Source organism: Schistocerca americana, chromosome 1 (assembly GCF_021461395.2).
Source record: "Schistocerca americana isolate TAMUIC-IGC-003095 chromosome 1, iqSchAmer2.1, whole genome shotgun sequence".
Classification (NCBI taxonomy): Eukaryota; Metazoa; Arthropoda; class Insecta; order Orthoptera; family Acrididae; genus Schistocerca; species Schistocerca americana.
This window is the reverse complement of record NC_060119.1, coordinates 156,541,089-156,563,917: the sequence shown is the minus strand read 5'-3', so window position 1 is coordinate 156,563,917 and position 22,829 is coordinate 156,541,089. Positions and strand designations below refer to the sequence as shown.

General features: G+C 42.8%; 1 protein-coding gene across 1 annotated transcript in view; it reads right to left on the bottom strand.

Moving 5' to 3' along the window:
• Nucleotides 1-22,343, bottom strand: part of LOC124547285 (alpha-(1,6)-fucosyltransferase-like) — a 94,154-nt gene extending 71,811 nt beyond the window's left edge. The window contains exons 1-2 of the mRNA XM_047125096.1: nucleotides 22,252-22,343; nucleotides 2,746-2,922 (exon numbers count right to left, since the gene is read on the bottom strand). Of these exons, the coding sequence (XP_046981052.1) occupies nucleotides 2,746-2,922; nucleotides 22,252-22,328 (254 nt within the window). The 5' untranslated portion in view covers nucleotides 22,329-22,343. The remainder of the gene's footprint in view (nucleotides 1-2,745; nucleotides 2,923-22,251) is intronic.
• Nucleotides 22,344-22,829: the final 486 nt, after the last annotated feature.

The following is a 22,829-nucleotide window of genomic DNA, read 5'->3' as shown; positions in this document are numbered from 1 at the left end:
TTTCTTACCAGATGGAAGAATTTCGACATGGCTGGTTCTCCAAAAGCTACCAGTAGTTCTGACGGAATGCCGTCCAACCCTGGGGCCTTGTTTCGACTTAGGTCTTTGAGTGCTCTGTCAAACTGTTCTCGCAGTATCATATCTGCCACATCATCTTGACCTACGTCCTCTTCCAATTCTATAATATTGCCCTCAAGAACATCCGCAAGACCTCTAGCGTTTCACTAATACTAGGTACTTCGTGTTTGCAATCTTAGGTGTGCTGCGAATGTGGAGGGGCTACCGACACTTATTGTCGTGTGCTCTTTAAAACGGATGCTAACTTTCCAACACAAGACTTTCCAACATATAACCGTGAGAAATCCCTACAGCTAATTTTATATTTTCGCAACAGTGATAAAAATACTGATTTAAGTGGACAATGTCGCAATGAGCGTTGTAAACTGTTGTTGTTCCTGTAGCTTATTTTCACTTGGTGTTCTTTAAAAAACAAGCTATTTTGATTAACATTATCTACAGTAATTATGTGCGTAGAAGATCTTTGCTTTTATTCTGTTTCCGTGTACCCCTGATTAAAGCTAATTCTTCTTCGGCAATGGGCCGTACTTTCTTGGTTTCCTTTTGAAATAATGTGTCCGCAAAGTTCTCCGGAAAACCGCTTTATAAACACGTTCTTGTTCAGTTTTTGTCTTTTTCCTGAGGTAAATTCGTCGTTGCATGTCCGCATTAATCATTACGCAGCCGTAGAGTGCGACGGGCCGTGAAACGCATGCTGATTTAAAAACTGTGATGTACGCCCGTGCTAACGGGGCCAGTGTTTTCAACCTTCATGGTTGACAATTGCCTCCTGTAATATGTTCTCCGACGGTAAGGCATGGCTGTGTTATGACATCTGACACCTGCGCTCATAAAACGGTGGGTGCTGCTGAAATCTGTACTGGTACAGGGACTTCTATGGCATAGTGTGCCACTGGAGAATTTTTTGTAAGGTAAGTTATAATTTTCCTAGTGTATCGTAAGATGTGACATTAAGTGGTTCCTAATACATCTGTCGTATGATGCTTCCGTTTTATAGATATCTCACGATGGTCTAAGATCGAAACTGTAAAGTCGCTCAACCGAAAAGGAAAAATATCAGTTGCAGGTAGCACTAAACCGTTAAAGAATCCACCGCACCTGCGGCCCAAGTCTCAATGAAGATAAACGTAAAATGTGTTTTAAAATTTACTGCAACACTGAGAACTGAGAGAGCATTACCTCGGAGCACACTGTATTCAAAATCGTGCTGTTCATGACACATGGCCGGCCGGTGTGGCAGAGCGGTTCTAGGCGCTTCAGTCTGGAACCGCGCGACCGCTATGGTCGCAGGTTCGATTCCTGCCTCGGGCATGGATGTGTGTGATGTCCTTAGGTTAGTAAAGTTTAAGTAATTCTTAGTTCTAGGAGACTGATGACCTCAGATGTTAAGTCCCATAGTGCTCAGAGCCATTTGAACTATCTGAACCATGACACATGGATATTCGCCCACAACTCCAGTGGAGCCGCAACTGAGCCACTGCATGCCACTCGATTCTGTAGTAATCAATTATTAATGCTCAAGTGTGCCCTCTATGAAGGCATCCATCTTGACAGACACACAGAACGCAATGCCAGTCTTTTCCTTTTTTTTTTTTTTTTTTTTTTTTTTTTTTTTTTTTTTTTTTTTTTTTTTTTCAGGGATGTCAAGTTGTGCCTGGTGGAGTTGCTGCCCAGACCGCGGCTGGCATCAGGCACCATTACATCTAGTTGAGTTTCCTGATTCTTTATCAAAAGGGGAAAACCATAGACGAACAAAGCAAAGAGACAGATCTGATATGATGTTGCGTATATTGTTTCAAAGCAACACGTTAAATGAGAGGAAGCTTGTTACACATGAATAAAGGTTACAGCTCGCCAAAAACGCTGAGAAAACTGCCAATACTCGTCTTGCTGCGGGTCAAGACACAATAATAGCCAAATAGTACAAATTACGGACACAATATTAAATAGTCCAACCCCTGACTTAAAAGAGAGTGGGCTGAGAGATAGCTGAAATATTAAATAATGAAAACTGATGTGACCAGCCCAGGAAGGGGCGGCTGTGACGGCTATTTTGGAAGCATGATACGATTTCCGCACCAACCGTTTGGTGTGCACGTTGTCGCGTCGGAATTATTAGCAATTAGCACGTGGAAACTGATTACCGACCATGTTGTATTGTGTCGGTCGATTAGTGGCACTACCGATGTAACCATCATGCACATCTCTGAATAATTGCGGCAGCTCACTCGCTGGCGATGGACACGAACTTGCTCCTTGTAAGAACTGGCTTCGACTGGAGCGTCGAGAGTGTCTCCCGTCACTTTCGTGCCCCATGACCCAACGACACTGTCTGCCTCCACCGACGGGAAGAGGAGCTCCGTGGCCAACCCAACAGGCGCGTCTCAGGCGTGTTCGTTCCAGCCCGTGAAGGCAGTGTTGGCCCCCTCACAGTTGGGACACCTGGAATAGCGGGTGTTCCCCAAGAACGCCGTCGGCGAAGAAGAACTGAAATTCGAACTAACGGCTACCTTAGCCATCTCCTCAGGGGTCTATCTTCCTCAGTTTCTACTCCAGTCATGTTTGTTTTGTAGATAAGAAAACATTCATGTTTTGTTTCTGAAGGTTAAGTGCTTTGAATGATTTATTTATATCATTCGCAATTATAGTTCATGATTTATTACTTGCTTTTTGTTGATCTCATCGAAAACACTGACGTCGTCTGTAGCCACGTATATCTTTCTTGCTCCGCCGCCGTTTGTTATCTCCAGCGTTTCGTAGATGTCCTCTACTGCGGCCATGTACTCGTCGACAGCGTGATATTCAGCTTCGTGGAACAATTTGTCACTTCTTCGCACGTGGATCCTAGCGCCGACACAAAAAAGCGCGTATAAATTTCAACATGAAAACAAACCAAAATATCTTACAAATAATTAATTTATCTAATGAAGGCGCTACATTACCATTTATAAATATTCTACACACCAACTCTCATTTACCACTAAGGATCAGTTTATATAACTCCTATCAGTCCTACATTTGAAATGTTTGCCGAAGACATCTGCAGGTCACAAAAACTAGAAAATTAATGTACGGCTTCGCGAAGACTGCTGACTGTAAACGTAATCAAATGTAACGTGGTGCAAGCACAGGTACGCAGCCTTGTTTGAGTGTACTGTCTCGTAACTATCTGTGGCGTTGGCACAGAGTATAATTCTAGTGTGTCGCTCGGGTTCATCTGGTACATCAACTGACGTACCGAAAGTGCATTGTGGTTAGCTAAACAAATTTACGTTTGAAAATTAGCTAACAGGATCTAAAGCCTCTGAGGATGCCGCCCGCTGTAGGAGATGGAAGGTTAACCACAAAGCTTGCCTTCGACCACAAGCTAACGCCCATAAAACAAACGTCACCAAGTAAATGAATACTGACTAGTAAAACATTCATTATATGATACTTTCCTTTATTCCTCATTTGTGATCCTTTGTTACGAGGCAACCTCACAGGTTTTCCAATATCTCACAATTTAGAGAAAAGAGCATCCTAGTTGTGATTCCATACTGGAATGTCCGGTTTGTGAGTTCCTGAAGGTAGAAGTGATACAACAGCTTCGGGCCACTCATGTCTAGAAGATATGGAATGGCTCCGAAGATAAATAGATCCCATAATAGTCCATTTCCATTCTTTTCCGAAACTGAGTTGTCTTCAGGTCCATAGTCCACTTTGAAAGAAGGACCTGATCTGCAGTACCTGATCTCCGACACTGATGGCGAGACAGAAATACTCCAGTAATCCGTTGACTTCCTTCTGTATACAGGGCGCTTGTGAAGACAGTGCGACAGGGAAACTGGACGTAGAGTACACTAGTCACTCACGTTACATACCAGAAACTTTTCGCCCCCCACACATTATAAGTTAAAAGAACGAATTACATACATACTTCAAACAATGGAAAGCCCAGGATGCTATAATAATAAAACACTGTTCAAACGAATTGGAAAAGATGCGTATCAATGCCAAGTGTGTTAAATCTATTTCGATACAGGAGCACTTGTGGTCTTCTTGCATGGCATGAGACCTTCGCTTTCAATAATTGTGGAAAACTTTGTTGAGGAAGCAATGGACTGGGGACATTGTATTCTGTATGGTAGTGACTTACATTCAGGAAATCATGTAAAATATTATTGTTAGTTATATGTAGTTGGAGAAAATAGTTAATGGAGGAATAAGAAAAGAGTGAGAGTAAATTTCAGCCTCGTTTTGCAAACATGAAAGTACAGAACCGTGTGGAATAATAATTTAACTATTACATTAAAAGAATCACCAACTCTGTTAAGTAAAGAATGATATTGAAGCAAAGTAGAAATGTTGTATGCAGATTGTATTGCAAAGATATGAGGTCACTGCTACCTGAGATGTGGTAAATTTTCTACTATTTCAAAATTGACTATCTGATTTATTGTTTTTGCTTGTGAATATTGATTCATCAATTCGAATTTCCACACTGCAAGGTTTGTCTTTTACTTACCTATTCATCTTTATATAATAACATTATACTATGTATTTGTCTCCTACTGTCTCAATATAATGGAATTAATTGAAGATAAGTTCCCCAACATGACAATATTTTCAAATGAGGATGGAGAACGAACTATGTGTGTTTTATTGATTTGTATTTTGAAGTGAAATAACTGAAAATATATGTGTAATTATGCAGAAATTCCAGCAGAATTCATATTATTATTGAAATATCAACCGGATCATCCTACAGATGATTAAGAGAGATAAACTACAGAGTGGAAATGCACAACTAGCCATATACAACAAAGAAGAGCAACAAAAACAATGAGTGTTCTTATTATTAACAGAATTGGCCATTTAAATTCGACCGTCTCTGTCACGCGCTGCAGTGTGTCACTATCTCAGCGTGACAAGTGCTTTGAAAATGTGATAAGCCACACAAGTTACTAACTTACTCCAAACATTAATAAAACAACTCTGGGCAACAAGAGGGTGGGAACGGTCAGAATGGAGACAGGTCAGAGTTGGACAGGGCGGGTTGGACAAAGTCGCCGGAATCTCACAACCCTAAGTGAATACCGATGTCTGGCCATCGTATGGATACCGCCAAAGCAATTCAGTCCGATCTCAGAAGTGTCACTGAAGCTGCAGGGCCCGATCAGACTGTAATAAATACTTCACGAGGAAAGACCTTCTGACAAAGGCGTCCCATTCGAGTACCCCGCTTGACATGACAATCCCTTGCAGCTCGCCTTCAGTTCTTCCACCCCCATGTCAACTGGCAACTTCGTCATTTGCAAAACGTGTTATTTGCAAACGAGTTCAGATATTCTCTGAAGCAAGGTGATGGTCGTTTTCGTGTGTGGAGACCCGTGGTGAGCGGTATCTGCCAAATGTTGTCCAGGTAGTCAAAAAATTTGCAAGAATCTGTGATGTTGTGGGAAGGCTTCACTGTTGAGAGCCATACGGATCATGCGGTTGTCCGTGATGGCTTTACCACCAGACAGTACGTCGAACAGATCCCGTCCGACCATGTGGTGGCTGCTGCATACGGCGGTGGCCGTGAATTGCTTCTAATGCCGAGGCCCACGTGGCTGGCGTCAGCAGGGATGTCTTGCGAAGCTTGCCGTTGAAGTAAGGGAATGGCGCAAGGTGAGTCCTGATCTGGGAAATGCTTGACAGACGAGTTCGTGGTCGTCCTGTTTCATTACAAATCCTCCAACTCTCTTGGTCTTCCCCTGAAGAATGGGAAAGGATAATGCAGTATCACCTCCGTCAACTTATACAGAGCACACCACATAGGTATCAGGCAGTGATAAACGCTCACAGAGAGCATACATAATATTGAAGCTCTCAATATACAATGAAAAGCACACTGAACGAAGCGATGAATATTTTCTTTCTTTTTCATTTTGTTTTCGATACTTCCCGGTCATTTCAAGTCTCTTTGTGTAAAAGATCGAGACTGTAATGACATTTTGTTGTGCACTTAATTTGTGACAGATAAAAGTATAATTCGTTAACATACCCAGTCCTCAAGTATTGCTCAGCAGAGTATGGGACACGCAAAAATTTGTGTTCCCCTAATTCTTCTCAGCACTGTATTATTAATAGGATAGATAACTACTCACCACGTAGAGAAGACGTTGAATCGCAGATAGCCACAACGAAGACTGCTATACATTTGAGTTTTCGGTCTAAAGGCCATCATCACTGTGGCCAGAGACAGTGGACGTGTGTGTGTGTGAGAGAGAGAGCGAGAGAGAGAGAGAGAGAGAGAGAGAGAGAGAGAGAGTTATGCTTGTGTGAATGTGTGTGTGTTTTCTACATCAGATGAAGGTCATTCGGCCGATGGCAGTGTTTTCGTTGTGTCTGTCTGCTACTCAGCGTCTCCTCTTTATGGCGAGTAGCAATCCATCCTTTTCATATAAGTGTTTCTTACACGCTTCTTTTTATTTTTGTTTCTATTTCCTCTTTCGTAGTTTTCATTGTTTTCAGTTTTCTCTTATTGTTATTATTAGAAGCGTTTTTGTAATATGAGGTGGAGGCTAGCTTTAATTGGTAGAATGTTAGTAGTTAACTTGTTGCTATTCCTTAAAAGGAACATTGCCGAAAAGGTTGTACACGTTTAGAGAACGAGGTCATATGCATATATTGGAATCGTCAATCAATAACAAAATGTGCATATTTCTTGTGCGTGTGTATGGTAAACGACAAATAATTAGAGTCACTGACATTGCACAAAAACATCGCTGTGACACTGACCGCAACTTAAAATGTATCTGCAACAGAATCAATGCCTGTTTTGTTTATTGTATATCAATCTTTCATTCAAAACTTTAAATCATTTTATTCTTTGTAAAACAATTTACCGACATGTAACGACCAATGTAGTGGGCAAATAGTCTAAATTAAGAGTTGAAACAAAATTAAATCAACAATACCACAAGTATATATGTTTCACATTGTGCCAATTGTGCGGGGCGATTTGAATTGTTATATTATTTTGAAACATGAGGCACAACAAGGTCGCTTATAAATCTTTTTATTGATTAATAGTTTCAACAGGTCTCTGCTGTCGTCATCGGATTTTATAACACATTAACAGAAGTTCGTGATATTTACCAGCTTGCAAGTGACATAGTGACGTCCTCGCGTACTCATACACTTAATACCACCTTAATTGAATGAGTGTGGAAGGACATTAGTACAACGAGATGTATGTTTTATATTTGTGGTATTTTATCTCTGATATACTGAGGTTTCTTGCTAATTTTGCTGTAAAACGACACACCATCACTATGTTACTTGCAAGTTGGAAAAGATCGTCAACTTTTCTTAATGAGCTACGAGATCCGATAATGACATTAAAGATCTGTCGAAACCTGTAATCACTACAAAGATTTACAAGCGATCTTTATGCACCTTATACACCAGATTAATATCACAATTCGGTATCGATAAGCAACGATACGTTAGACAAAGAACAAAAATAGGCGCACATTCGTTAAGGCAGTGCCCCTTAAATATGGCTGCCATACAACGAAGTCCCCTCCCCCCTTTACCGCACAGATTTGTCCGAGTTTTTATGACGAGCAGGAGCGTCCTGGGGGTGGGTAAGTTATACAGTTGTGTGGCCTAAGCCCGGAGCTTCATTTTTGTGTGGAGAAATTCGATTTGTTGGAAACAAATTGACTTTAATAAATATTAGTTAAGATTCACTAAAAGAAAACCGGCGCTTAGTTAGTTTTCTTAGTTTTATATTAAAAAACTAACGTTAGGCTGGCTTAGACGATCTCATATAGAGATAATTTCCACACTTATTTATTGAGTGCAATGAGAAAAGCCGATAATCGACTATCGCATGCACGGCACCGGCGGCCTGACCGCCAGACAGTTGAGCGCAGGCAACCCAATTGTGCGAGTGTATGTTTCACTCCACGCGTCTGTTCTGCAAGCATGTCTCGATACTGCAGTACACAGAATTTTGTAAGTTTTTATCATGTGCATTCGATAAGACTTTTTATCTCTATATAGGTAAATTAGTAAGGCGAGACGACCAATGGTCTCTTCAGTGCAAATGCACACCAGGGTTATGGGAATCGGCGAAACGACGCAGTTAATGTGAATAATGGGAAACGGGCAATACATTCCTAGTGTGTGGACAAGTTGAGAATTTGCGTCTGACTGGAGGTGTACTAGGGTAGTCCGTGCAGGTGCGGTGAGCCCTGTGTCCGTATAGCTCAACGGTCAGAGAATATCCCTAGTTAGCAGGACACCCGTGGTTCGAATCCCAGTCTAGCACGAACTTTTAGCTATCCCCACTGATTTCAATCAATGCCCGCTTGCAGCCAAGGTCAGTAATTCTATTGTGTATTACACTTCAAATCGTCATGATGTGCACTATAGTCCGTGAAACGAGTCAGCTCATGCGGTCAGGAGGCTGTGTTACCGTATGTGGCGTACTACACCCCAGACGCTAGTATCCTAGAACGTACTCTAGCGACAAAAAAAAAAAGGGCCGGACGATACGCTTGTCCTATCCGAAAGTCTACTTTCATTAACAGTAAGTAGTTCTACGACATAAATTCGAAAAATTGAGGCCAGCTACTGAGTATCTATTATGCTGAAAATCTTAAAGTTATTTGTTACACTTCGTAGTAGTGAGTAAACTGTTTCCGAAATACTGCTACAATCCCAGTTTTTCTTTTCACTGTTAAATATTTGCATTATTTATTTGTTCTAGAATGAGTGACATAACAGTGTGCCAATACATTAACAGTCATAATCTGAAAAAAAGTACTCACTGTCTGTTGATCGGTCGTCGTAAATTTGAGAGTGAGCTACAGTTACGGTAACGTGAGCAGTCCACTCACAGCGCGGTCAGAATCTGATTTCGTATCGTTTTCTTCTGCACTGCTAGATCTGTCTGTAGCATTTATCCAAGTTTCATCTAACCACACAATGGCTTTTCAATGACTTTTCAATCTCACACCAATTATCCTCCTCAGAAATCTGAATCGTCAAGCATCAATATCTGTCCTTTGCATCGATACCAATATATTATGTTGATTAACAGCTCAATATCTGAAGCGTATCCCTTTGAGCACTGTGCACAATAAAGTTTGCTGCCTTTAAAAAGTTCGTTTTAGGAACAAAGATGTTCTGTAGGTTACCTGGTCCTGGTTTCTAGACAGTTCACCTCTTCCGGCTTTTAGTAGAACCTAAAGATACTGATCGGATACAGAAAGAAACCTAACATTATGAGGTAACTCCCAACAGGTATGCAACACACCTAACGTGCAGGAAACGCAGGCATGACCTTATCTGACCAAAACTACTAGGAAAACTACCGTAGTATACTCTTACTTATGATTGTCCGTGGTAGTCGATTTTAGTTTTGCAACTTACACTCTTTCTTTTGCAGAGGCGACGTGGCTAATGCTACCTCCTCAAGCAACGTTCGTCTTTGGCCGGCTTCCCACAATCTCTAGAAACGAAACGACGCACCTGAGCTATGGAAACTTGGCTTTTCTCCAAGATTATACATACTTGGATGTGTAAATGATCATCATCTCATGACAGAGTTGGGGTAATTCCATCTGCTTTCGAAATCGAGACCTTTGCGTTCCGCAAGCAAGTGCTCTACCGACAGCGCTACCCAAGGACAACTCCCTGTCTTTCCTCACACCATTACTTCCTCTAGTACCTCATCGCCTTCCTTCCAAGGTTCACAGAAGCTCTCCTAGAAAGTTACAAGCGAAGGTCCCGAGTTAGAGTCGCGGCCCAGTGCACAGTTTTAATCTGGAAGGAAGTTTTAAATTAGAGCACACTCTGCTGCATAGTGAATAATTCACTCTGGACTGTTACACCTTTTTACCCGCAACACACAGCGACACACAAACATGCATCTTTCTACTCAATGATGCACTGTCTCATATCTTTGCCCACGTCCAAATAAGATTTCAAAGCATAGATAGACATAATAAAATGTATTAACTCAACCAATTGCTACAGTCCTTTCCCCATCTTGCATAGGGAACAGAAATTAAAAATTATACCCATCCTCTACGATCCCTCTGCTGCTCCTTCCAGTGTCTGCAGGAAGTGGTGTACAGTGTCATATCTAGGACAGGAATGACAATCCCATACGACAGGTATCATAGAGTGTAGCAAGAAAGCTGAATTTCCTTCTATGTGGCGTCCACCATAGTACAGCAGATTGAGTAGGAAAGATTAGACCCACTTGCTGGCCAGCAGTGGGTACATAGAAATAATTGTCCTGATTGTATTAAGTTTTATATTGGTCAGTCAGGCGAGACATAGCAGCAAAGCTGGATGAACATGAAAGCATTTGGAGGGAGCAGAATTATGACTTCACATTTTGTAAACACGTATGAGTAAGGACCACATCTTCGAGCAACAGCTCCTGAGCCCTCCACTCAGCAAACAAAGCTCAAAAACTAAACCAACTGAAAGCCGTGGAAAGCAACAATTTCTGGCCCAAAGTTCTGCTTTAATAGTGAATGACCTAATACAGCTCAGTAGTGCCTCTCTTCTAAACTTCACAAGGGCAATTAGAAAGAAAGGGAACAAATTTTTTGACGATTTTGTATTTTCATCCCATTATAAAATTTATATATTTCTTAATAAATGATATACTGTACAAATCACTTAAAATCCGCATGATGAATATTTTTTCTTTACCACAGTCTGCACCTGTTGAAAACACCAAAAATTGACATGCATGACTTCAAGATCAAATTAAGTCAGTAACTCTGTAAATTTCACTATCGAAAAGCGAAATTATGTTTTTCTCTTTGGTATCACTGTCGAAGATAACGTAGTGGTTTGCATATCGTAAACACATGTGGCATGCAGATATTCTAAGAATTCTGTTGCTACAGTGATCAATGTGGATGCCGGAAAGGTAAACAAATTTCAGATTGTGGCAAAACATTGTTATAAATGTTATTAGTGAACCATGCAGAACGTATCTATGATGGGAGATATAAAGGAACGAGTAGTAGAATGGAAGCCTATGCAGAAAATGAAATTTTCAGTCGTTCCATGAATGAAACCGGTGCTCGTTACCCTAAGTTCTATATGATAGGGACTCAAAAGCATACAACAGTGTAGTAGCAGCTCTCCCTTATGGTGATGCGATTCTCAGAAAACTGGAATGTGTGAACTACGTCCAGAAGAGGATGGGCATCAGGCTGAGGAATCTGAAACTAAGTATGGGCAACAAGAAACTTCGTGATGGTAAAACCATAAGGGGTAGGCTGGCAGACAAAATTGTTGATGATTTAAAACAGTACTATGGGACGACCATTAGGAACACCATTGAAGATTTATTCAGAATGAACCAAGCAGTATGGTTTACCTCCCTCCACAAACTGTCAACAGATGACAAATCATTACATCAACGTTGCCTCCCAGACCAGATTCATGACACAAGTGTAGAAAAGCACAATATGAAAACACTTCACACACCCAGAAACATTCCATCCCATCAGCAATCATGGAAGTCCTAAAGTCCTTTTACAGAAGCCTGGCACATCCTGACTTGCCGAAGAAGTGTCTACATGGCCAGACTACGAATCTAAATGAGTCACGGAACAGCCTGATATGGGCTCGCATATCAAAAATGTTTTTATTGAGAAAAATACACTAGAATGAGGTGGACGGTGTATAATGTTGTTATTGCTTTTCAAGATGGCAACGTTGGTAGTGGAAGTACTACACCCTATGGGAATTATTCCTGGAGTAAACTGCATCAGAGAATTTCAGCCGCTGGACAAGATTCGCATCGATAACGCACAGTATGTAGCACGAATATCCACTATGCAGTCTAGATGGGAGAAAGAATGCAAGCCCTGGAAAACGACCAAGAGGATGATACACAGCAGGTACAGGGTCTCTCTGAATGAGTAAAAACAAAACGGATAAAATATATATTAAGTAAGCTTTAGTCTTTTGAAACTTTAGAAGCTTTTTCTGAAAATTTACATTTGCAGTTGCACTATTCCCTACATCTCTTAGAGTAAAGCATTCAAATTATCAGCGATTTGCGACAGCTACACTGAGCCCACTGCATGGTAAGTATAATAAAACGATGTAGAAGAAAGTACAAAAAATTATACAGAATTAAAACTGTATCGTTAAAAGGCAGAATTTCCGAAACCAATGGCTGGCGGAGATTCAATGATTTTATTTCAGTACACTAACAATACAACATGTAACGCCCTGTAACAGTATTGTGCCTATTGATAAAGTGGTTTATGTAACACGGGGAAGGCAAGTAATAAAATTTAACATTGCCGACGTACGGCATTCCAGCTCCCGTCAATAATCACAGTTTTCCAAATTCTTCCACATTCTCTTTATTCCTGTTTCTCCCTTTTCCTGTATTTATTTACATTATTGTGATTGCCTATATGCTTAACAAATTCTGTTGTTACAGTTTTTAGTTCGATCTCTTACTCTGTTCATGTATCAATTTCCATATGTAATACCTCTTCAAGTCATTTTTTAGTATTCTTGTCTTTATTCTGTCTAGATTATTAACTTAATACCGTATTTTACCGTCTATAAGACGCACTTTTTTCTTCGAAAAATTGTCTCCAAATTCTAGTGCTTCTTAAACTCCAAAATAATATAAAAATATCCAGTGTTTGATTTAAAATTCCCACCAGTCTTAAAAATGGCCATGTATTCGATGCCACGGGAAACCTGTCCCATCTGGCAACTCTGGATTCATCTGGCAGCAGTAGTGCACCGATTCGACGAACGTGAGCTGCAGGGATTCACAAGCTTGCTAACACTATGTCACTCCAGCCCCACAGTCACAAACCCAGAACCCTGTCTAGCCTATGATGCTTCACTGCAGTCTGCAGTGCCAGAAAACCTGAATTAAAATAATTTATGCTATCGGTTAGTATCTAGTTTCGTAATTCAGAAAATAAAGGTATTCATATTATGCAGGCCGTAAGATGAAAGTAATAGCATATGCAGAAGAATGTGAAAACAGATAAGCTGAGCGGAATTTCGGCCGTCCACCAACAGAAAAAAACCATTCGTAATTGATGGACTAGTAAAGAAAAACTGAAAAAAGTGAGGAAGACTAAATGTCCAAATAGACTGAATGCAAAACAGCCAGAACTACAAGATAATGACTTTCAGTGATTTTGAAGGTCAGTTCGGCTTTATAACCTAACAATTTTTTTAGTCTGGCTCTGCAGTCTAATAATGAAAATGGTAAAAACGTTATTTTTTTAAAAACTGCTCAAAATTTAAAGTGTGTCTTATTGTCTGTGGTGCCCTATAGTCCTTAAAATACGGTATAGACTGTTAAAACGGCATTGCTATTCGACTTCAGTGTTAATGTGTCTTCCAGGTTTGCTCTCTTTATATTTATTTACGACTCAACCATTGTCCCTTTTTAATTGCGCTACTACTGCACTGCCAAAGATGGCATTTACTGTGTATTTGTCCATCAGTATAGATGATTACCTTTTTTTCAGTGTTGTTTACAAACATTCTAACTTCTTTGTCGACTATAATCAATTACAGCCTGACGAAGGCCCTTCATGCCGAAAACCGGCGAACTAAATAAATTAATACTGTAGATTATACACAGCATTGTGCTTTTCATTTATAATTATGTTGTTCTACCAAGAAGCGACAGATGAATCACTTAACAAGAAAATTTCACACCCTGTGTACCCCTATATCATCTACAGCAGAGGTGACCAAGATTTCGGCTCGCGAGCTGTGCGCTGGTAGGAGTGTTATAGCAGTCGGCCTCGATGCACATATGCACATTTCGCCCCCTTCCCCCCCCCCTCCCTCCGTCACCACCCTCTCGCCCTAAGCATGCTGTCTGACCAGGAAAGTACTTGGGCTCGAACAAACACAAATACACCAAAATCGTGTGAGAAATAATGTCAAGGTCTCTTATTGCACTAGTGATGCTCCCGCATCTGCAAAAGTCTGCAGTCGTCCGTTAGAGGCCTCTGCGTATGCTATGCCGCATTGCACACTGACCTGCCGGTACGTCAATCAGGACCAGTAGGGACGGTGCAGTGTGCCTCTGAAGTTGCGTTTTGTGACATTATTTATGTATTGAAGCGTCAGATGGCTCGGCGATTGGTAATGAATCCTGCTAATGTATTGCGATTGGTTGAGATGGAGTTACGCAAAACCCTTCTTCGTGAAGATGGTATTGGTGTAGAAGACGAATCATTCGCATGTTTTCTGCTATCTATTATAGTGCAGAAATATGAGCATAAGTTAGAAACAGATATTGTTGTAACACTAACACATAATAATGATGATAGGGATGATAATGACGAACAACTCATTGCAAACGGTAGTGCTACGGCAAGTGCGGGAAGAGGCGATGGAAACAGTGTCAGTGAATACCAAGCGTCCCCCAAGAAGAAGGTTAAAGTTGCAAATATCATCACGGCGTTTGATGACATCACACTGGAGAACATGTACGATGATTATTACGTAAGAGGTTTCGACACATACAACAAGCTTCTGAAAAGATACCCTAAACTGAAGTCTAAAAGCTATATTAAAAACATACTGAATTACGTGGCAAAGAAATGAGAAGGAAATACAGTTTTCAAAGGAAATCGTACACTGCTGTTCAAGACCATCAAGGAACGTGTAATGGCGAAATTCTATGAAGCGCGAGAATGCGGTTCCGCCGTTCATTATTGGCATTTACAACATTGGGCATTGGACGTAGCCAGAAATCGCGGGTGTACAAACTTTACAGCTTCACTAGGATTTATCACTAATTTCAAAAAGGAGTTTAGGATAACATCACGCCATATCACTATGCTCCAAGCACGAAAAGATAAGGATGACGAAGAAGAGCTGATTGAAAGAGCTCAAACGTTTGTTGCTGACGTCAATGAGCATATCACGAGAGAAAACGTCGATATTAGTTCTGTATGGAACTGTGATCAGAGTCAGTTCAACTATGAACTTTCTTGTGACATAACACTATCCATGAAAGGGGAGAGAAACACTGTCGCGATGTTGCAATCAGTTAACTGTGCAACACATAGTTACACGATCCATCGTTGCTATATCAAAAGACGGACGATTGGCAGACATACGCTATATTTACTTCCAAGAATCCAGTGGAAAGTTAGGACCCCGCGTGTACAGGGAAATAGAAACACGGTGCCCTCCAAATGTCGTCGTCGATGCAAGTGTGAGTGGGAATATGACGAAAACAACATCTGAAGACGTTTTTTCTGTCAGTTTTGAATCCACATTTGTCGAGAAAGTCATTAGTACTTTGTGACTCCTGGTTTGGACATAAGGATGAACGAGTACTACTGGAAGCATCTGGCGGAAAACATGTAGATTTAAAAATCATTCCGCATAAAACTACAAAATATGCACAACCTCTGGATGTGTATTTCTTCAGGCAATATAAAATATATGCCAAGAGAATAACAGACTTCATTAAACTACGTTCCAGTAATATGCAGCCGAAATTGCACGACAGATTCTTTGTCATGAATATGCATTCTGTCATTTACAATTAGTTAACTGTGGGAGTGTACATACCAATGCTTCGTTACGATATTGGTGAACCAGTGAACAACTTCAAAAGTGTCATTGACGTGGCGTTCAACACTGATAATATAGAATGTGCAAATACGCCATGCGATCAGCTTGCATTTCTTCAATGTGCGTTTTGCAGTCATTCGTATTGCTCGGAACATTTTATTGACATTCAACATTTACATTTGTAGTTAAGATTGCTGCATTGCCTATGGCGTCTACAATTACATCTACAGTGATATCTAGAGCATGACTGCAGAGTTTTGCAGAAAAACGACTCCACCAGCACATTGAGAGATACATAATGGTCCTGTAACCAAACGATCATACAGATCTGTTTGTTCGAACCCAAGTACATTCCTGGTGAGTGCAAGGAAAGGGAAGAGGGGGAATTGTGAACATGTTGAATCTAAATGGCAACGCAGTCGCACTGCAGGCGACTTGGCTTTATAATTTACATTTCGCGACAACACAGATCACAAACAAAACAAATTTTCAATTTTACTAAATTATTTTTGGCACGCTGAAGACATATTTTTTTTTATCTTGTGGACAGACACACAGTTTTGCAGATTTTCGCACTCAGATTGCCATGTAGTCGTGACTTATTTAGTGTCACAAACGAAAAAAGGCCTTTCACACAAATACGTCTGTCGGAATACTGTAGCACTTTTACAGCTTCATTATGGAGACGTGGAAATTCTGCCCGAGGAAAGCAACGAAAACGTCCTGGACAATTTTAACGTAAAGCGATTTGTCATTAAAGCGGGAATAACCCTGCAGGTCAATCAGTTAGATCTGCACAAGCAGAGGGACGCCTTCAACTGAAACGGGAAACGGTCTCGACAACATCTCGAAAACAGATTTAACATTAGCACTGTCCTCAAAATGTTTGGAGAACGATTCCCCTATCCCTGTAATTGCAGTAAAAAGTAAAAAAAATAAAAATAAAAAAATAAAAAATATCGGGTCAGCGCAACTTTAAGGAAGAAGAAACGTGACCATCAACAAGGGCAAGAGGAGATGAAGCTGTTTAAGTCCAGGGCGTTCCTCCCGTACATCGGCAATATTTTGCCGAAGCTACGCAGTATCTTAAGAAAACCAGGTCAAAATAATCTTCCGCCCAACTACAAAGACGTGGGCTCTTCTCGGTTCCGCAAAGGATGTTTTGGGATTGCGGAAGGCTGGAATCTACAAAATACCTTGTCAGTGTGGCAGAGCCTACATTAGTCAGACGATGCACACAGTGCGTGGAACATGCCTTGATCATGATCGCCAAACAATGAATTCTTCAAACTTTGCGTTTTCTTTAAAGGCAGTGAGCTTGGGGAACTGGACCGTGTTTTTCATTACGTGTCTCTCCTATAATGCGATTTTCTTTTTAAGTGCATCCCCATCACGTCAGAAAGAAGTAGTTTCTCACTTTGCAGTATTTTACTGTGGGCTGTATGCAGTCTAGTCCACTTAATGTACGATTTTCGTAAATCATTCCGGACGTTCTACTTTTCGTTCGTGCACTACTTTTTGCTTCATAAATTCAACAGTAATGAGCTTTAAATCGAAAAATATTTCCGGCGAGACCTTTGACTTACCTTGTAGTCTCCATACTCTTCGTTAGCTTCAATCGATAACTATTGCAACTGCCAGCGGAATGACGCGAACGACTTCACAAAGTTCGGTATTCGTACGGCCACTTACGTCACGTGTTTCGTGTCTGCAAATGATGCACAAAATGCTTCTTGATGTACAGAACAATGAATCCCGTCTATCGATCCGTATAATTTTTTGCTCTTCAAATAAATCTTTAATTTCTTTCTGCATGTTATTGTAATGTCATTTCATAGCGAATCTATCCGCCCCCGGTAGCTGAGTGGCAGCGCGACAGAATGTTAATCCTAAGAGCCCGGGTTCGACTCCCGGCTGGGTCGGAGATTTTCTCCGCTGAGGGACTGGGTATTGCGTTGTCCCAATCATCATCATTTCATCCCCATCGACGTGCAAGTCGCCGAAGTGGCGTCAAATCGAAAGACTTGCACCCGGCGAACGGTGTACCCGACGGGAGGCCTTAGTCACATGACATAGCGAATCCGTAGTACCCGTGGATTACGCAACTGTATTATAGATATTAAAAATTCTCATTCTTCTCTTCTGTTACGCCAATTCAGTTTTAATGGCTTGTGACGATTGATCACTGGACTACCTCTTTTAGTGCAAAGAGCCAAAAGGCTTGTGAACGTCCTTCATATCACGAACAAACTACGAAGCTCACACGACGTTTCTGCCGAACTTAAGAGAGCTGCACCGACCGAAAGATGCCACAATGCAGTACTAAGTGAAGCGTCGCGTCGTACCGAATACTTCTCGGAAGGAGAGATTTAAGTTGAGATAGGCCGAGTCTTGGCTCGGCCCGCACACAGCCCGCACAAACGACCCACGTGAGGTATAGCACGCCGTCACAAGCTGCACTGTACAAATTTAATCAAGTCTTAATCCGACTATATTGTACACTGAGATGACAAAAGTCATGGAATACCGATATGCACACATACAGATGCGGGAGCATCATGCACACAAGGTACAAAAGGGCAGTTTACTTTCGGAGCTGTTACATGTACTCTGGTGATTAATGTGAAACCGTTTCTGACGTTATAATGGCCGCGCGATGGGAATTAACAGTCACCCAACAGGGAATGATAGTTGTGAGCTAGAAGCACGGCACATTCCATTCCGGAAACTGTTAAGGGATTCAGAGTTATATGATCCACGGTATCAAGAGCGTGCCGAGAATACCAAATTTCAGCCATTACCTCTCACTACGGACAACGCAGTGCTCGACGGCCTTCAGTTAACGATTGACAACAACGGCACTTGCGTAGATTCGTCAGTGCTGACATACGAGCAACACTGTGTCAAAATACCGCAGTAATCAATGTAGAATGTGCGACGGACGTCTTCGTTAGGTAAATTCGGCGAAATATGGCTATGTTAGCAGGCGACTGACGGGAACGCCTTTGCTAACAGCACGACATCGCCTGCAGCGCTTGTCCTGGGCTGGTGACCATATCGATTGGACTGGAAAATCGTGGCCTGGTCAGATGTCTTCCGATTTGAGTTGGTAAAAGTTGATGGTAGGGTTCGAATTTCGCGGAGACCCCCACGAAACCATGGAACTAAGTTGTCAACTCACTGTGCACGCTGGTGGTGGCTCCATAATGGTATGGGCTGCGTTTTCATGGATCATTGAGGGGAAATATGTTGGGCCGCGCGGGATTAGCCGAGCGGTCTAAGACGCTGCAGTCATGTACTGCGCGGCTGGTCCCGGCGGAGGTTCGAGTCCTCCCTCGGGCATGGGTGTGTGTGTGTTGGTCCTTAGGATAATTTACGTTAAGTAGTGTGTAAGCTTAGGGACTGATGACCTTAGCAGTTAAGTCCCACAAGATTTCACACACATTTGAACATATTTTTGGTTATGTTGGGCTTGTTGCAGACCATTTGCAGCCATGCATGGTCTTCACGTTTCCAAGCAATGACGGAATTTTTATGGATGACAATGTGCCATGTCACCGGGCAACAATTATTCCTGACTGGTTTGAAGAACAATCCGGACAGCTCGAGCGAATGATTTGGTCACCCAAATCGCCTGACATGAATCAAATCGAACAATTATTGGACGTAACCAAGAGATCAGTTCGTTCGCGAAATTCAGCACCTGCAACACTTTCGCAGTCGTGGATGGTTACAGAGGCAGCATGGCTCAATATTTCTGCGGGCTGCTTAACGAGTTGTGGAGTCCACACCACGTTGGCGCACTAGGCCGGCCAAAAAGACGTCCGACTCGATATTAGGAGGTATGCCGTGACATTTGTCACCTCACTGTATATATTCAATTGTGGTAAATGATGAACCAGAATGTCATTGAACCGCGAATTTAACTTTCAAAATCTTTTCTTAAATAATTTACTTTATTTACTGGCGATTCATCAAGAACATTGACACATTTAATCACACTAGGTGAGCGTGGAAGTAGTTGCCAGGAAGTAACTGATAGAAAATTACTTTTAACAAATATGAATTTATTCCTGAAAGCTTTTTCAAAATAGATTTAAAATTATAAGCAGAAAGCACACTCAAAATATCAAGTCACAATTTAAGAAATGTGAATTTTATTCTTAAAAGCCTTTTCCAAACAGATTTAAAATTATAAGAAGAAAAGCACCCTCGAAATATCAAGTTACAGTTTTATTTAGAGGCAAAGAACAATATTAACAGTGGGAGACTTCGGGCTGAAAAGCTTGCCTGTTCCCTTTCAGCACGGCCGTAGTCATGACCTCTCACAACAACCTCTGAAAAAGTACACTGGTGCAAATCTGCAACACACCAGATTACTTTAAACAAAAAAATTTTAACAACTCACACAAACATGTAAACTATGCACCCCGTAAGAGGACTGGAAATGGTACAACCGTCAAATTATTTGTCACCGAAAGTGCAATTTTTTTTTTAAAAAAAAGGACTCTTACGGTGGAAGGGTGGCAAGCTTATAACCTAAAATGACTATTTAAATAAATCCCATAAAATGCAGACTTATGTAAAATGTACAACATGCTCTACATTACACATATACCACCTCGCACGATGATAAGCCAGATAGAAACATATTTCAAGAATTCGGCCTTTAAGCAATAAATTCGTTAATACCGACTCCGACAAACATGACAGAGGCAGCTATTAACGTACGACTAACCGCCAGACAGACAAACTGCCTAACAAATGCGGACGAGAGACAGACGAGCAAGCTGGGGACGAGAGACTGACAAAGAAAACAAGTAGAATTAAATGACACAACATATCTCCAGTCACTTAACTTCTAATAAACTGCGATTTCTCGAGAAGACCTGGCGCAGGACCCCCAAAACGCTCTCCCGAACCGTCCGCTGCCAGCTGCTTCAACGGACGCAGTAAGGCGCGCCGATCTCCCGTCTCACGGCGTTGCAGCTCGCCCCTGCCAGACCGACGTCGTGGGTTGACTCCTGTTGCTCTCGTGTTCGCCGCGAAGCCACTACGCCTCGCTACACGGCGCGGCCACTGGACTCACGTGGCGACCTCACATGCGTCGACGCGCCAGGCGGACAAGTCTTCTTGTGTCCCAAAGCGTGACCGACCAGCCGCTCGATCTAACCGCCAATAGCCATTGCCTGAACAAACTCGAGCAGACTGGCGGCCTAACACATACTAGCACTCCGAACGACAGACAGACACTAACCGCCTCACCAATGCGGACGAGAGACAGACCCAGAGTAACTGGCTGACCAACTGACCAGACTCGCCCAGACTGACAGACTGACCTGGCTGACCAACTGCCTCCGACTTACAGGCTGACAGACTCACCGACTGCGGAGTTTTTTTTCCCCTTTATTGTAATTTTAATACCTCTAAAAAGGTAGGGTGGCAGCAGCATTCTACGCTGCTCCTCAGCCTTAGACAATGAGAAAACAGAAAGAATACTCATAATTGACATAATGGCGGGTAAAAAACAGTAGACATAGAATACAAAACACGGAGCCGTCCACACTCGACGATAATCCACATTACAAACTATTGACACGACCCACAAACACTGATGATTTCGATGGCACATGTGAACGATGGAGCGTGACGGTGAACACTAAACACAAAACACGACGGCACACACGAGAAACGGATGGCGATGATCTCCGGCGCGCGAATGCTCACGTAACGCGTGCGAGTCCGAGGACCTGCCAAGATGGGAAGCAGGAGGGGGAGGGGGAGAGGGGAGAGCAAAGACGCCAATGGCAGAGGGATGGGAGGAGGAATGGGGGTATGGGGGTGGGGGAAGCCCGGGGGAAGTGTGGGGAGAAAGGGAGGAGGGAGGGAAGGGGGAGAGAAAGAAGTGAGGGAGCCCAAAGCAAAAAACAGAGAAAGAGGGAGGGAGGATCAAAGTTGGTAGGAGGGGTAGATGGAGGGGAGGTGGGCATCATCAGGGAGGGGAAGCTGGCGGAAGCCATCTTGGGAGAGGGTATGGAGAGTGGAGAGATGGAGAGCAGGTGGGACGTGGAAGTACAGGCTCGGCAGTGGTCGGGGGCGGGAGAGGATGGGAGAGACCAGCGGGTGAGGAGGATCGAGTTTACGGGAGGATCCGTATCCGTTCGAGGAAAAAGGAGGTGGGGGAAGGGAATCAGGTCGTACAGGATCCGCGTGGGGGAGGGGAGAAGGATGCGATAGGCGAGGAGACAAGTACTGCCGCAACGGAGCTTGAGGTGACAGAGTGGGGAGCGTGCCTTGGCTTGGAGAATGCGGAGCTCATAGCGCCCCTTAAATGCACGTGAACAGGCAACTTTTCCCCTTTCACACCAGAGGGAGACACCAAAGCTGCGATTTCCACAGCGGCGCCACCGCCAGCAACGGAGGGCGACTGCTTCACACTACGCGCTGCGGTGCGCTTTTCAAAACAGCAATTTTTACTACGGCTCAGTCATGTTTAATACGAACAGGGAAACTGTGTAAACAGCGAAGGTGCAAGCTGGGTTTGGTAGCTGCAGAGCGCTGCGCGCTGCTCACCCCACGATGGGCCTTGTGAAGTTGAGACGGCCGAGTACTGCCTTTACGAGCTGGTCGGAGCGAGGCTGCAGGCGCATCAGGTAGCTGAGCACCTGGCCCACCCACCAGGCGTGCGGCGCGCCGTGGAACAGCCGCACCGTCGGCAGCAGGTCGGCCGGCACTGCCGGCGGATGGAACGGCGTGTGCGCCAGGAAGCCGCGGGCCGCCCCTAGCCGTACCACCAGCCGGTCTCTGCGCGCTGAAACACGCCGAATGTTCCGTCACATTGAGGGGGAACGTTCGTCAAACTGACCGAAAGCGGCCAACTTCAGTTTATTTTTTATTTGTCAGTAGAGCTGATGGACGAGAAGTCTACATCTACATCTACATTTATACTCCGCAAGCCACCCAACGGTGTGTGGCGGAGGGCACTTTACGTGCCACTGTCATTACCTTCCTTTCCTGTTCCAGTCGCGTATGGTTCCCGGGAAGAACGAGTGCCGGAAAGCCTCCGTGCGCGCCCGAATCTCTCTAATTTTACATTCGTGATCTCCTCGGGAGGTATAAGTAGGGCGGAAGCAATATATTCGATACCTCAT